Source organism: Panthera leo, chromosome C1, assembly GCF_018350215.1.
Source record: "Panthera leo isolate Ple1 chromosome C1, P.leo_Ple1_pat1.1, whole genome shotgun sequence".
Classification (NCBI taxonomy): Eukaryota; Metazoa; Chordata; class Mammalia; order Carnivora; family Felidae; genus Panthera; species Panthera leo.
Genome location: NC_056686.1, coordinates 186058857 through 186075832, shown reverse-complemented (window position 1 = coordinate 186075832; position 16976 = coordinate 186058857). Strand labels below are relative to the sequence as shown.

The 16976-nt window shown below is 39.8% G+C and overlaps 1 protein-coding gene across 11 annotated transcripts in view; it reads right to left on the bottom strand.

The window, feature by feature from the left end:
* CFLAR (CASP8 and FADD like apoptosis regulator) overlaps window positions 1-16976 on the bottom strand; it is a 105559-nt gene that overhangs the window by 41253 nt on the left and 47330 nt on the right. For 8 of the 11 annotated variants that reach the window (XR_006205648.1, XR_006205647.1, XM_042949689.1 and 5 more), the window contains 6 exons: window positions 15837-15942; window positions 14026-14161; window positions 13098-13183; window positions 8518-8575; window positions 5254-5303; window positions 4439-4517 (listed from right to left, as the gene is read on the bottom strand). Coding sequence is in view for 9 of the 11 variants with exons in the window: in XM_042949689.1 (XP_042805623.1) it covers window positions 4439-4517; window positions 5254-5303; window positions 8518-8575; window positions 13098-13183; window positions 14026-14161; window positions 15837-15942 (515 nt within the window). In the remaining 2 variants the exon portion in view is untranslated. Of the gene's footprint in view, window positions 1-4438; window positions 4518-5253; window positions 5304-8517; window positions 8576-10574; window positions 10610-13097; window positions 13184-14025; window positions 14162-15836; window positions 15943-16976 lie in introns of those variants that run through there. The other 3 variants (XM_042949690.1, XM_042949693.1, XM_042949692.1) reach the window with 3 other exon arrangements.

The following is a 16976-nucleotide window of genomic DNA, read 5'->3' as shown; positions in this document are numbered from 1 at the left end:
CACTCAAGCTGGCAGGCAGCATGTGGTGGCTGCTCCCTCTGAGCCGTCTCCACTGCCATTTACCACTTGCCTTCATAGCTCAGAAGCAGAGGTCACAGTGACTGCTCCACTTCCCCTTGCTGAGATGTTCCTACATTTGTTAGTACAGGAAAATGCTACTGATCTGAGTTGTTACTCATTCCATTGAGGGCAAAGGGGGTAAGGGGACTGGGCAACCCCAAGGACAGCAAAGCTCAAATCAACACCACCTACAAAGCGTTTCCACTATTAACGTCTGGCTTTCATGACTCCTGTTGCTCTGTTTGAAGAGGAAGTTTACTTACACAAGATTTATAAAGATTTTCAGAGAGAGCAAAGGAGAAGACAGAGGAATAAACCCTTCCTCTTAAAATCTGCAAACACCACCTTCCATTCAGGAGCCTAAAAGCCAGCCAGAGCTTTAAGTCAAAGCTCAGATCCATCCGTCTGCATTTTGAGACATTCAACTCTCCATTCCCAACAAGATCAGAATTCTGGTGCTACATCAGGGCACTGAGAATCAGGACCTAGCAGAGGCCTAGCTTTCTCTTCAAGAAGAGATAATTGACCTCTATCAGGTTTCTTCTCAAGGACAAGCCACCAAAAAATAACTTTATCCTTGTTAAACAATGTTGACACTGGACTGACCGATCTAACACCGGACTCCATCTTTGTCTCACGCAGGGCCAAGCATGGCGTTTTGCACAAAGTGCTCAATAAACATTTATGGGATAAAGGAAAAATAAACCTATAGATGTTTAGAAGACATTCATACTCTTTGGATAAAAGTCTGATTTTTTTTTTTTTTTTTCGGAAGACAGGGCAGAGTCTACTAAATTCTACAGATACAAAGGAATGGTTTTAGAAACACAGAAGCTAACAGACCTTATTCCTCCATTCATCTAGCCAACAAATATTTATTGAGCTCCTATGTGCCAGGCACTGTTCCAGATATCAGACACATAGCAAAAGAGATGGACAAGCTCCCCACCCTCACGAAACTTACATTATAACAAAGTAGCTAAAATCAGAGGCTTTGGAGTAAAGCTTTCAAATGTCAGCTCTATCATTTACTAGGGAGTTAAGGAAGGCAGTTCACTGTGTTCTGTTTGCTCACCTTGAAAATGGGGATAATAGTACCCATCTTACAGTATTATTTATGAAGATTGAGTGAGAATTAGCAAAATACCTGGCACAGAGCAGATTTTTAATAAACTTTACACTCTCATCATCACCACCCCTGTTAGTCTCACAGTATCACTGTTAGTTTCTCTCAGAGCCCTTGTTTCAATTGGCAATAATGTCTATTCCCAGACTCCTGCACTCTTCCCAAATAATCAACATTAACCAAATGATTAAGTTAACTAGGCAAGAGACAAAGGAAACCCCACCTAATCTCTCCAGATGAAGCACCCCCCTCCCATGCTGTCAAGATGGAGGTGAAGAAATGAAGTGTGCTGCGTGGATTTAGGATTACTGTCAACTGAAGCAGGATTTCAGGCCTACAGGCCTCAGTGAACAAGTGCCAGGAGAGAATTGGAAAATGAGGAGCTGGAGCCCTAGAGAGAGGGTGTGAGAGAGGAGACTGCCTTCCACTTCAAGTCAATTGATACTCTCCTGCTATTCTGAGTCTCTGCTGGTGCTGGCATATAAATGGATTCAGGACCCTTCGGATGATAAAAGCCACCACACAATGGGAGTAAAAGTGCCCTGTTTCTTAACTATCAACTGGCCACCCGGCCACCAGGGGCTTGTATTAGTAGCCTCAAGATCAGTTATTTGCTTTGTCCCCAGAAGCAGGGAGAGCTTGAGTCAAGGGAGCAAATGTTCAAACACACCTATGTCAATACCTGCACATGCCTCAGGCCAGAGATACTGTCCCAGGAGCCACCTCCAATGCTATCCTCACTCCCATCTTTCTCTCCTATAGTCTTGCCACCCCCTACCCTCCCTGGCCCCAACCTTTGTACTCAGACTCTCTGTCTCTGTCAAGCCCATTCATACTGATAACTAGTGGGAGTGGACTGCCCACCTGGGTATTTCCCCTCCATTCCAGTTAGCCCCAGCCTATGGGAACCTGCCCCACTCGTCCCTGAGCCCCAGTGCAGGTGTCAGACCCCCAGTCCTCTGTTTCCTCATTTGTCTGGGCTTAGACTCCATGTACAAAGCCACAGAAAGTTCTAGCTTAGTGGTTTGCAACAAAAATGAAACAAACAAAATGAAAAAATAAGGTTAGCTAGCATTTTGTATATGCTCACAGGGTGCCAGGCACTGCTCTAAGCTCTTGACAAGTATGAACTCACTCACTTCTCCCAACTTCCCCAAGAGAGAAGTCCTGTTATTAATCCATTTTATAGAAGGGAAACTGAGGCATGGAGAGTCTAGGAAAATTGCCCAAGGTTATAATTTAGGACATGGCAGAGCCATGATTCAAACCCATGCAGTCATATTCCAGGGCCCAACTCTGACCATGCTCCTATAACGCAGGAAAACATAAATATACATTCAGTCCCTGCCCACAAGAGGCCCATAACTCAGCAAGGGAAGCAAATATACACTGGGTTTTAGCCACAAATTCATAGCAGGTGATAGCTTTATGATTATCTTCATACAACAAACATACATCGTGCAGCTGGGCACGTTCTGCCAGTGAATGAAACAGAACTGACTATAATAGAAAGTAGAAGATGATTACTCTTTTAAAGCAGGAAGTTACTCATTGAGAAAATATTTTCTCATTCTTATATGGATACTAATGGCTAAAAAGGAAAGGACACGCATCTATAGCTGAGGAGATGGTATTTCTCACATTAAACCAAAAATAGAACATGAGAAAATGAGATCGTATCTTAAAATTCTGGGAAATTCAACCTAATATTTGATTATTTGACCTTCTCTTAGAGTCTCTTTCTGTAAAACTCACCCTGGTAACATTTAAGTGAGCCTGAAAGACAGATCTGACTCATTCTAAGAATTTTGAAAAGCAGGAAAACTGTGGGAATGTAATGATCAACTAAGGAAGAGGTAAATAATTAAGCACATTGTTTCGCAATGAGATTCTTCTTACATTCTTTGATGCATCACCAGTGATTGATTCAGTTTGAGTAAGACATCCAGCAACAATTGAGCAAGAGAATCAATTCAGATTGAACAACAAGGAACACACAAGTAGTACAGACTCAGGCCAACAACCAAAGTACCGGGTGCCAGAATCAAGTGACACACTGCCTCTAAGTGAACACACATTATGACATTTTTAGTGTCCCCCAGAAGAGCTTTCATAGTCTATCTATATGAAATGATGGGGTATCTGCTAACACTGAAGCCAGCAAGCCTTCCATTTTAAACCCCACTCTGGATCCCCAGCCTCCTCTCTGCCACAGCACCCAGCATGAAAAAGCCAGACTGAAGCTCACCAACTTTCACCAATTACACCTTTATGCCAGAGACAATGCTATGTGCTCCCCAGGTCTCCTTCCAGTTTCCTCCTGGCATGCAGCCAGACTGAGTTCCTTATCCACTGCAGTTAAGTGGGGCCACATGAGTGCATTTGACCAATGGAATGTGGATGGAAATGATGCATTTCACTTTCTCAGGACTGGCCCCTAAAATCTCTTGTGAGATCGTCCATGAATTTCATTCATCCACTGTGGGATCATGTCAGGGTCCCCAGTTGTGGGTTCAGCTCATCACATCGGGGTCACCAATTGTGGGTTCAGCTTTCAGTTTTGTCCAGCAAAGCCAAGGACGGCAGAAAGGATTACTCAAGACGCCACAAGTCAAGACAGGTAAAAGGGAGGCTAAGAGAAGTTTCCCCGAGCTGCTCTCAAGTTCCTGTATTTATTGGGCCTACATTATAGGGAAAACATTGTGCAATATGTCAGCGGCTACTGCCAGTGAGAACATATAGAAAGCATGCAAAAAAACAAGGTGCTCCTAAGACTACAAAAGAGCAGATGCTGAAAGCAGGGTGGAGAACAAGATAAGATATTCCATAGATAACATGGTCTAAGGAATTCACAAGCACAGGCAGGACCCAATCCCTAAACATGCATTAATTAGATACTGGTCAGCTGTTTTCAGCAGGGCCAGAAAGTAGTATAATGCATTCCCTATAATCTCCTTAACCGGAACATAGCTATTTGATTTCCCACAATCCACCAGCCAGATACAGAGGATCCTGTGGAAAACCCCAAGGCTTCAGATGATGAAGCCACTGAATGACACATGGAACAAAGCTGGCTCCAGCCCAATTCATACTAGGCTGTGCCATGAGTGAGAAAGTTTCCCTTGCTATGTGAAACCACAGATTTTGGCGGTGGTTTGTTATAACAGCTTGTGATGATCACTGATGAATACAGCTTTTCTGGGCCATGACCTCACTGTGGGGTATCAGTTAATCTGCAGCATGCATACCTACCTGTATCATTGCCAATGCAGTCAATTATCAGGCAGATTCCCAGGGGCTTGCTCTGCATCCTATATCTCTCTTGTATGTGCTGGAAAGGAAAACAGCAATTGTTGAAAACGCTAGACATTGCTCTGCTTCCTATAGGTCCCACCCATAAACCATATTTTCTTTTGGATTTCCTCAAACTTCCTGTTGCCAGGTGAGCCATTCAATAGATACAGCCTGAAGTCACCACAGCTGACATTTCCCATTAATTTCATATTTTTCCTCTATTTGGGTAATATGTTTAAGACGAGCTGTTTCAGTTTTTATTTAATTTTAATGAAAATCACAGTCCCTTTACACACGTCTTAGAGCCACAGGATAAAGACAATTTAAAGCTGAAAGGATGGATCTGTTTCCACAGTAACCTAAGGTTACACAAGTGATATCTTTCCAAACCAGTAAAAAAGGAAGCTTTCTATTGCCTCCTTATGGTGAAAAGGTTTCAGCCTTTAAAAAAAAAAAAAAAAAAAGCCAGAGCAAGTCAAGGTTCAGTGTCATTGCTTACTTATATATTCACCAATCACTCAGCTGGGAAGAGAAGTGCTACTTTGGAATTTTCCTGCATTCCAAAGTTCACTAATGCAATCCACTTCCACAACAACTTCTTTGCTCTATCCAAGGTTCCCCCTTAGGAGATCTCTCAAGAAAAAGGCACTCTCACACTGTCAGCATCCTATTCTTGTCACAGAGAATTCTTAATAGATATTTTAAAGAAGCCAGTGTTCCCCACAGATACTGTGCAAACAATACAATACCAAATTAGATCATTTATTCCATACCTGAGGTAGAGATGTTCCTGATTCCTGAATGGATGTCTTCACTGATTCTCCTGGGGGGGTGGGGGGGTGAGAGAGAGAAACCATTTACAAAGCTGAAGGAGAACTAAGCACACTCCCATGCTGACTGGGTTTCTTTATATCTCAGCTGTCTTCTTCCCCTATTTTCTTCCCCTTACTGTGTCCTCTTTCCTCAGCTCTACTTGGCCCCAAGGTTTCAGCCTCACACTGAAGAACCTAACTGATAAGAAAACACAAGTCTGCATGCCAGGCAGGGGTTATATAGAAAAACTGCTTAAATAGCAAAGGGGGAAAAAAGGCTCTCCCTTGTCTTTCTCCAGGTGAGGACCAGGTGACTGATGAATTTTTAAACTGATAGGGAGAATCCAATAACCTCACCACCTAGCAATATCAATAGCTTTTTTCCATGTGGACAAGGTGGATAAGGCCTAGAGGGGGAGAGCCTTAGAGACTGCAGAGAAGGGAAAATGTACTTGTATTAGCCACTTGTACAATAGATGGCCATGTTTTCTTAGTCCAGTGATATTGAGAGATCATAAAATAAAATGGCAGTTGCAAGATAAGGACAGTGAGGCTGGCAAATGTAGATGAGCCTAAAGTCAATATCATTAGGTAAAAATGACTTTATTAGCCCAGAGAGGTGGAGAAACCACCAGTTTTGAAGCCGTAAAGGGCTAGCTCAAACCCTAGCACCATCACTGATGAGTTCTGTGATCTTAGGCAAGTTTACTGCTGAAGTCTCAGGCTCTTTTGTTTTGGTTTTAAATCCCTAAGGTGAACAAACCAACATCTACCTTAGAAGATTGTTGCAAAAATGAGAATGTCAAAGACAAGCAAAGAAAATGCCAGTATTTTTAAGGTTTGAGGGAAATGAGGCCTTTCAAGTGTGTAAGTTGAAACAGTGTTTTAAGGGGCATCTGGTTGGCTCAGTCAGTGGAGTGTGTGACTCTTGATCTCAGGGTTGTAAGTTCAAGCCCCACGTCAGGTGTAGAGAATACTTAAAACAAAATAAAATCTTAAAAAGAAAACAATCTTTTTAAAGAACAACTGGTGATATCCTTTAAAACAACATTTTGCTTCTAGAAGTTTATCCTAAGGAAATAATAGAGCAAGTATGCAAAAATATGTACTGCATAACTGTTTATAATGGCCTCAAACTGGGGCACCTGGGTGGCTTAGTTGGTTAAGCATCTGACTTCAGCTCAGGTCATGATATTGCAGTTCATGAGTTCGAGCCCTGTGTTGGGCTTTGTGCTGACAGCTCAGAGCCTGGAGCCCGCTTCAGATTCTGTGTCTCCCTCTCTCTCTGCCCCTCTCCTACTCACACTCTGTCTCTCTCTCTTCCTTCCAAAAATAAATAAACAGTAAAAAAAAAAAATTTATAATGGCCTCAAACTAGAAAAATACTTAAAAATGAAACTGGCTAAATTAATCATGATACATATAATGGATACTATACATGTTAAAAAGGATAAGAAAGATATTTTTGTATTTGACATGAAAAGATACATAAGACATAGTAAGTGAAATGGATTATTTTACAACATGAATATTATTAATCCAACATACTTAAATATATGTATTTGTGTGCATATGCTTACACATAGATATGCCTAAAAATAACAGTCCGGCGGTATATAAATCAAATATTAACAGTGGTTATCTGATACTTGGGATTAAAAGGAAATTTCTCTTTATCATTTTGCATTTAAGCAATCATGGATTAACAGAATAAAAAATACAAAATAACTTATTTTAATATGCTTATCTCAGATTAAGGCATTTAGTAAGAGCTTAATAAATTACAGTGATCATCATCATCATCCAATTGAAATCTATTTGGAAGTCAAAATTAATATGAAGACTTTTCCTTTTATTAGCAAATAAAGCATCCAGGTGAAAGCAGGTACCTAGCTCTCCTAAGAATCACCAGAGGTGTTAGGTGCCTCACTTATCTCTCCTGTATAACTACAGTGAAGGATAAACCTGCCGTCAGGGTGTGCTGTGGAAAGAAGACTGATTGTTCTTCATTCCTATCCAAATCTGCCAGCTCTCCTATTTTCCTTTTAAACAGCTTTCAAAATGCAAATTCTCACCACCTCGTCAATGTTTTGAGAAACATGCTGTCACTTCAGGAATAAATTCACTTCTCAATAGCTTTTGCTGGAGAGCAGAATACTAGGTGAGGAATGACAGGCATGAGCTATGCCATCTGGCTAATCTGGGAGAAATCCTTCTCAGTTTCTAGGTGCAGGCAGACAGCATGTAGGCTGAGTCTAAGATTTTGGCAAGGGGCCTGCCACATAAAGAAGGCTTCCATCGGCTCTCAGCACTGCACCCAGGACAAACTCCAAGCCCCTCAGGGAAGACTGAGCCCTCCTTACCTGCCTATCAATCCCCTGCCTCCTTGAGTTCTGAAACACAATCATCTACAATGCAGTGTGAGACCAAGTCTCAGCCTTCACTTGAAGGAGGACTCAAGACAAGCAAAAGAAATTCATTTTTTAAATGATGTTATAGGATCAAGTGCTGATGTTTTAAGAGAGAAGAGAGAAATCGTATGGGTTGAAATGCCTAGTTTTTAATTGTATTTTTTCCTTCTTTTTAGGAGTACAGAGATGTCATCTGTAGAGTATCTAGATGTATTAAATAAGCTATAAAACAAGATCCTAGTAACCTTTCTTCTTCCTGCTGCTAGATATTCAATTTAACTCAATTTATTATCATGGCTAGATTAATGTTTCACATAGCCTGATTATAGTTCCATTTCAGGTATAAAACCTGAAACTTCTTAAAAACATCGCCAAGATGATGAAACTGAGTAAGAGGTATTTAAGTTCAAATAAGCTAATTCATTACATAATTAGAAATGCCAATGACTACATTTTAAGAACTTAACTGCTATTTATTTTGAGAACTTAATCAGAATAGGTAGATAAAGGAAATGGGAAACTCCAAAAATGCAATGATTTGTACTTGAATTATCAAGCATTTATAAAGAATGAATGTAGGGGCACCTGGGTGGCTCAGTCAGTTAAGCATCCGACTTCAGCTCAGGTCATGATCTCACGGCTTGGGGGTTTCAGCCCAGCATCAGGCTCTGTGCTGACAGCTCAGAGCCTGGAGCCTGCTTCGGATTCTGTGTGTGTCTCTCTCTCACCCTCCCCTGCTCACATACCCGCTCTCCCTCGCTCTCAAAAGTGAATAAACATTACAAAAAAAGAAAGAAAGAAAAATTGGCCTTACTCTGAGTATCAGGTTGTCCCACATTGAGTCTTTGTTCATTACTTCTCCCATTCTGGAGCTTCAAATATAAAGAATAAGGTCATACCCCCTGTTAGTTTTTTCAGAGGCACTTTATATCACACCTCTTTAAATATCTCAAGAGAATTCTTACCCAGGAAAAAAATTAAAGTATCACATTCACAGTTAAATTATCTAAAGGAGAATAGCAAGAGCGGTTAACTCCGTAAGTCCCATTTCTATAGCCAAAGAACAAGGCAACTCTTCTTTTTAAAAAGTAAAAATACAATGAACATGTAAATATGCTAAATTAGCTTATTAGAATATTCCAAAACAGCTCAATGAAGTCAGATGTTACGGTATTGTAGAGTTGCTATAATAGCTGCAAGTTAGAACAAGCTGTTGGAACATCAGATTGACATTCTACCTGATCCTTTAACACAGAGGCAATGTACGTTATGGTTAAGGATGAGAGTTCTAGGGGTGCCTGGGGGGCTCAGTCGGTTAAGCATCCAACTTCAGCCCAGGTCATGAATCTCAGTTTGTGAGCTCGAGCCCCGCGTCGGGCTCTGTGCTGACAGCTCAGAGCCTGGAGCCTGCTTCAGATTCTGTATCTCCCTTTCTCTCTGCCCCTCCCCAGCTCACACTCACTCTCTCTGTCAAAAATAAGTTTTAAAAACTTAAAAAAAAAAAAGAAAGAAAGAAAGAATGAGAGTTCTAAAGTACTGGTGAGGATGTGGAGAAAAAGGAACCCTCATGCACTGTTGGTGGGAATGTATATTTGTTCAGCCACTGTGGAAAACAGTATGGAGGAGGTTCCTCAAAAAATGAAAAATAGAAATACTACATATTCTGGTAGTTCCACTACTGGGTATTTACCCAAAGAATACGAAAATATTAATTCAAAAAGATATATGTACCCCTATGTTTACTACAGCATTATTTTAAAAAGCCAAGATATAGAAGCAACCTAAGTATGTATTGATAAAGAACAGATATGGATAAAAAAGATATGGTATATGTATAAAATGGAATATTACACAGGCACAAAAAAGGATGAGATTGTGCCATTTGTAACAACATGGATTGACGTAGAAGGTATCATGCTAAGTGGAGTAAGTCAGACTGAGAAAGACAAATACCACTCATATGTGGAATCTTAAAAAATATATATATGGGGACACCTGGGTGGCTCAGTCAATTGAGCATCCGACTCTTGATTTCAGCTCAGGTCATGATCCCAGAATCATGGAATCAAGCCCCACATCGGGCTCTGCACTCAGTGTGGAGCCTGCTTAAGAGTCTCTTTCTCTCTCTCCCTCTGCTCCTCTCCCCCGCTCACACTCTCTCTCTAAAATAAAAATAAATTAAAAATTTTTAAAAATATGAATAAACAAACAAAAAGCAGAATCAGACCTATAAATAGGACAAACTGATGGTTGCCAGAGGAGAGAGGGGTGGGAGGATGGGCCAAATGGGTGACGGCTTCCAGTTATGGAGTGAATAAGTCACAGCCTAAGAAATATAATCAATGATATTAGCTTGTATGGTGACAGAAGATAGCTACACTTGTGGTAAACATAACAACATAACATAATGTATAAACTTGTCAAATCACTATGCTGTATACCTGAAACTAATGTAACATTTTGTGGCAACGATACTCAAAAAAAAAAAAAAAAAAAAAAAAAAAAAAAAAATAGTGGGAGTTCTAGCCCAGACAAACCTGGCTATGAATCCTGATTCTGTCACTTACTAGCTATGTAAGCTTGAGCAAGTTATTTTACCTCTATGTCTGTTTCTTTATCTTCAAATGAGGATAATAGCAATAGCCACCTTATACATTTTTGTGAAGACTAAATGTACACAAGCATTTAGCACAGTGCTAGCTTATGGAAGAGCTTAATAAATGTCTAGTTACTGTGTTTCTATAATGCTTAGCTACACAGAAGTCACATATGGGCTTGGTTCTTAAAAGTCAGCTACCAAAAAAAAAAAAATCAACTACCAATTCTGAGGGCTAGAATGAAATTAATCAGAGAATGAAAGATTGAACCGACCCTTTCTCTTCTCAGATGACAGGTCCTTTGTAAGGTACATATACCACATACTCCCAACCATCTGATAGGTTCAGCTTTCAAATGACAGTTCTCCTCTGAAGCTATCCTAGCCAAAAGAGAGAAGTATACTATTCATTAAGCTGTGTCTGTAGCTAAGTCTGTGTGTCTAAATTAAAGAAAAACATGTAAGTTGCTTTTATCACTAATAATAAGAGACTTAGCCAGAAGCTGATAATACTACAATACTACATAGAATTTGGAACCCCACATGGATGTGCATTCACATTTACATAGCTATTAAGGAGATACAACATCAAAACAAAGCTGGATTTAAAAAGCATCATATTGCAGAGTGACACAACTTTTTTATTCTATAAAATGTTGGTATCATGTGTCATTTAGTGTCACTATGATTTTTAAAGCACTTTGCACTCTTGTATGAGTTAACATCCAGGTATTCACCTCCTAATTTTATGAGAAATATGCTGAATCCATATGCCACAGGGTCTGTTTACTAAATGAATGATCAGGGTCACAGATATACAGAAAATTAAATGACAGAAAATCAAATGTCTATTTACATATACAGTAAATACAGTTATTCTCATCAACAAAATAGAAAGACAATAGTAAAAATATGGCAAGGTTTTAACTAAGAGTGACAGTATAATTTATATTAGATATACAATAGCAGAGAATACTCAGAAAACCTGGATGTGAATCCTAAATCAATTTGGTTTCATAATTTGGTATCATAGAGATTCAGAAGGACAAAAGAAAGTATATTTTATTCTTGAAAAAAAGTGACAGATATATTTAAGCTATGTCATGACTGGTATATAGTTTATTAAATATGCCATGTCACAGAGGAAGGAACATGGACTGGGCCCAGTTCTGGTGATAGGTAGAGGTGGGCAATCACTTAATGCACTTTAGGCCTAAATTTCCTTATTTGTTCAATGAGGGGGGTGAACAGTATAATCCTTAATACCCATTTTAGCTCTGAAATTCTATTGCTCAGAGATATCCTCACATCTCACATTTTTCATGAAACTATATTACAGGGTAGTTAATGTTTTCTTCAGATGCTTTTAAAGTGTTTATAATTTAATCATGAAATTGCACTGTGGCCTGAGGCCTGACTACAAATTCCACATATACTAGGATTAACTCTTCAAGATAAAAAATTAGCCAAGAAGAATTCTGATAATACCTTGCACCATTTACTAAAACAACAACCAGAAGTGACTATGTGATATTTAGGGTCACAACTCAATTACTCAATAATATCACTCAATAACAAAAACACTTTTGTTGAAATCATTAAATACGCCCAATAACAAGCAAATGCACAGAGAGGTAAATACAAGTATATTTATTTTGAATCACTGTATTAAAAAAAAAGACTGGAAACAATCTAAATACACACAAGAAAGGGCTATACACATTGTAATACACCCAGGATTAATCGTAGGATAGAAGTGATTTATTGCTCTTCTTTTATATTTCTCTATATTTTCCAAATTATCTCAATGAACACATGCCAATTTTGTGACCATAAGAAGTTACACATATTTCAAAAACAAATCCACATGACTATCACATTTTTTCAGATATTAAAGTTCCAGAAAGTAGAACCATATGCACCCATTAAAAGCAATGACAAAATAGAGGTTGTCACATATGATTCATATGGAACAATTTCCAAGAATTCTCAGCTCAATGGGCATAGTGTTCTACCATTTGCACAGAAAGGAAAAACCAAAAATGAGATATGGTATGTATATAGACTGTCTCTGAATGTGTATAGAAGAAAATGGTTAACAACAGCTGCCTCTGGGGAAAGGAAGTGGAGTAAGATAAAACATACTTTAAAAAATTCTTTTAGTATATTTTGAAATTTTTGTCCATGAGGATGCACTATCTATTTATATTTAAAAAGCTAAATCTTCTAGGGACGCCTGGGTGGCTCAGTCAGCGAAGTGTCCAATTCTTGATTTCGGCTCAGGTCATGATCTCACAGTTTGTGAGATCAAGTCCTGCATCCAGCTCTGCAGTGACAGCAAGGAGCCTGCTTGGGATTTTCTGTCTCCCTCTCTCTCTGCCCCTACCCCATGTATGTGCACTCTTTCTCTCAAAACAAAAACAAAAACAAAAACAAAAACACCTAAATTTTCTAAAGAACAAATGAACTATGAAAAAAAATGTTCAATTGGATATGTAGATACACAAACATGCATAGAAAAAAGACTAGAAGGAAATTTGCCAACATACCTTTAGATGGTAGGATAGAAGTGATTTATTGCTCTTCTTTTATATTTCTCTATATTTTCCAAATTATCTCAATGAACACATGCCAATTTTGTGACCATAAGAAGTTACACACATTTCAAAAACAAATGCACATGACTATCACATTTTTTCAGATATTAAATGAAGTCCATGCTGTGCAAATGTCTGTATTTTTATCAAAGTTCTGAAACTGTTTCATGCTGGAATTCCATACATGTGCTCCAGACTCACCCTTAAGTTATATGAAGGATCCTTAAGACTCAAATTTGGGAGAGATGCCTGGAGTGCACTTATATAACTTGTTTCACCTCCTTGAGCTATAAGCAGGAGAGAGGTATGGAGTTAAGATTTATAAGTTACTATCAAATGCATATTCAACAATGGCTCAGTTCAGGGTCAATCATCTTTCAAAATATCCTAAACTTTCTAACCACCCTACTAAGGTCAAAATATCTCCCACTATCATTAAGAATGTGCTAAAAATGCTACACCCATCCTTGATTTTTTTGTTGGTCATGGGGTGACCTGTAGATCATTGGGTCTCAGCTATCCCCATTAGGCTGTAACTCTATGGTGGCAGTGGACTGCTAACAGAGCAACAGAGTCCATGCTGAGCCTGAATCTAAAAGACAATGGGGGAGGGTGGCATGAGGAAGAAGGCCAATGTGAGACTGGTCACCTTTAAGAAGGGGGCAAATGCACCCTTTTCCATGGGGTTTTGGAAACTCAGGACACATGCAGGGCAGTTATGGGATCCCAGTGACAGGATGAGACCCAGAATTGGATAGTGGTCAGGCCAAACATTGGAGCAGTGCAGCAGGGCCTGGCATATCCTCAAAAGCTCTGAGTGTCCACTGTGCTGCCAACCTATGCAGAAAATGGGGGTGCAGACTATTTCATGAAGGCCAGGATGTTAGGAACTTCTCAGCAGCATTTTGCAGAGAGCTGAGACTCTGTGATCATGGGTGTGGGTGATAAAGTCAGCAGATCTGAGATATGAAAGTTAGAGGGGATGTGACCTCGAGCCACAGGCTAGTGGGGGCTGTGGACACTCAGGTTCTGTTCCCTCCACCCATCCAACAAATGAATCTTTACCAATCAAACCTAGTATGCCCAGGGTACTTTCCTTGGGCCACTGAGAGGCCAAAATTCTACTTACCAGACTGCTTGTATTTCTGGACTTTTGTCTTCAGGTCTATTCTGTGGATGTTCTTTAAGCATTTTTCTAATAAATCCAATCGATCTGGAGCAATCAGATTTAGCTTCTCCAATTCAATCACAAGATCTAGGAAACTCTAAGAGAGCCACCAAGAGGAAACAAATTTCAGTAAGGTGAACTGTTAAGCCCTAAATGCAAACCCCAAGCTGTGTGATTTGTAACAGCAAGCAAATGTGAGAAGAAGAACCCATTCCATGATCTGCAGTGATCTTAAACCAGACCTCTCTGTTTCATAGTCCCTCCAGGGCCAGAAGCAAATTACACTCCTGGATTTTACAGAGAAAGAGGTGGTGGTAAGTCTTTTGGCGGACAACCTGTACCTAGGTTGGGGACACATGAGTCATTTTACGTCATCAAGAAGTACTGTGAGATGAGGCACCTGGCTGGCTCAGTCAGTAAAGCACACAACTCTTGATCTCAGGGTTATGAGATCAAGCTCCACATTGGGCATGGAGCCTACTTAACAAAAACAACAACAACAAAAAAGTACTGTGGGAGAGCAGGCCTAAAAATAAAATCTGCCTGAGTTCATTCTGTTCCAAAAGGCTACTCTGGTATTATACTGAAAAACTCTAATGGCTTTCCTAAAAAGGGAAGAGAGAAGATAGCTGGGGGAAAGAAAAATCCCCATGATGCAGTTTTGAAGTTCCTAAAATATGTAAAATTTTTTCAATGTTTATTTATTTTTTAGAGAGACAGACTGGGAGCTAGTGGGGGAGGAGCAGAGAGAAAGGGAGACACAGAATCTGAAGCAGGCTCCAGGCTCTGAGCTGTCAGCACAGAACCCAGTGAGATCCCACAAGCATGAGATCATGACCTGAGCCAAAGTCGGACGCTTTACTGACTGTGCCACCCAGGCACCCCAGAAATTTCTAAAATATCTTAATCACTGCTAGACATTCCAACTCATTCTGACTCTGGGAGTATGAGGCAAAATTAAAAAGTTAGGGTATATTGCTACTTACTTGCCCTAGACCACAGAGATTATGAAAGAACTATATTTCAGAAATAGGCATTGCTTTGGGTTTTATTTCCTCTAACATTTAGTTACTGAGGTGCTATATTTATTTATTTTTAATAATAATCATCATGAAATTGATATAAGTGATTGGCAATAAGTTGACTTGAGGATACCAAAAAGAAGTTCTATTTTTTCCTTTTCCTTCCCATTTGACGCATTTGATGGTGGGGGCATACAGTCACCCTATATTTATAGATTTCAGAAACAAAACTACAATTATTATGGAACATGAGAAAATTCTCAAGCAACAATTTACCAGAGTCCTTAAAGACAGGTCCTTTAAGAACATATTTTCATATTCTAGAGACCGGAGTTTTTCCTGGCCCGTCCTTAGGCCAGCAGTACCACATAAGGTCAGACAATTTAAATACTTTTCCAGCAATTGCAATATCCCTGAGATCTTGTTTCCTACCTAGTTTCCAATCCCAAATCTCTAATTTTGCCATTCCCTGGATACACAAGTCATAAGTACCTTCTCCCTCCCGACCTCCACATGCAGCCTAATGACTCCACACTGATCTCAAGCTAGTTGAGGGAAAATAGATGGCCATGGGAGAGCAAGATGAAAGTGAATTTGAAGTAAAAAGATTTACTTTTCTCACTTCCTACCTTCACTCCCAGCTTGGGTCTCCATATTCAAGTGCCCACTTCCCTCTTCCCACACACTACAGAGCAACCCTCTCCTTCTGATATGCCCTTGGAAACATGAACCAAGAAAAAGAATACTCACCTTATCCTTGGCTACCTTGCTTCGGCCCATATGATCCCTCATGAGGAAAATTAATGAGGACACATCAGATTTGTCCAAATCTTCACCAATCTCTGTCATCAACACCCTGCAACCAAACAAGATTTTTTTTAAGTAAATTCAGATACTAATCCTAATGAAAACACCAAAAGCCTATGCTTCTGCTATGCCAATAATTGCTTAAAAGACTAATTCAGGCCCCCATTTGGATGTGCACCCCCATAAAACAGAAAGCCTAGACCACCCTAGGAAGAGATCTTAAGGGAATTCAAAAAGGAAATTCATCCTTTCTCCTACTTTCAATAAGAGATAGTACCTCTCTTTCCAACTAACTGATCTACAAACAACTCAGAGAATAAAAACTTCCCTAAAGAATCCCCTAGTTCCCCCAGATGTTATGATGAAATAAGCGAAGAACATATATGACTAAGATGAAAGATAGAAATAGAATTTGAAGTCATCCTGTCTTCCCCATCTTACAAGCCTCCAGGTGATGAGGATGCTGCAGATCCAGGGCCTACACTTTGAATCACAAGCTTCTAAAGCAAGCTTATACCTGGGATATCGTGGCCCACTCCTAAACTCAAAGGGTAAAAGGCATCTAGATCCTGGGGATTATGACCATAGATATTTTTGTCTACAAAGCCTCACCTGACTCAGTCACCTCTGCTCCAGTTGGAGCCACCATCACAGTTTACCTGGGCTCTCAGGACACCCTGTGGTTGGCATTATTGCCTTGACATTGTCATCTCTGCTTTAGAGGGCTGTTTTCCCAATTAGGCTCTCAAATTCTTGAGGACAGAAGATGCTTCTTTCATTTTGTTCTAATGCTTACTATACACCTAGCATATATTGACCGCCCTCCCATAAAAAGCCCACTGAACAGATGAATCAATGAATCTAGCATCCCCTCCCTCTACCCACCCTTTCCACCCTCTGGAACTACCTACATTCACATTAGCAAGGAGACAGGAAATAGAGAGTGCCCCAACTTATTCACTGAAACCCAGCACCTCTGAAAAAGTTTTAAGAACATATTGACATTTTATGATGGTTGAAGAGGTAGAAGATGATCAAGAACAACAACAATAAAAATAAACTCTTTCACTTGTTTGTGTGTTT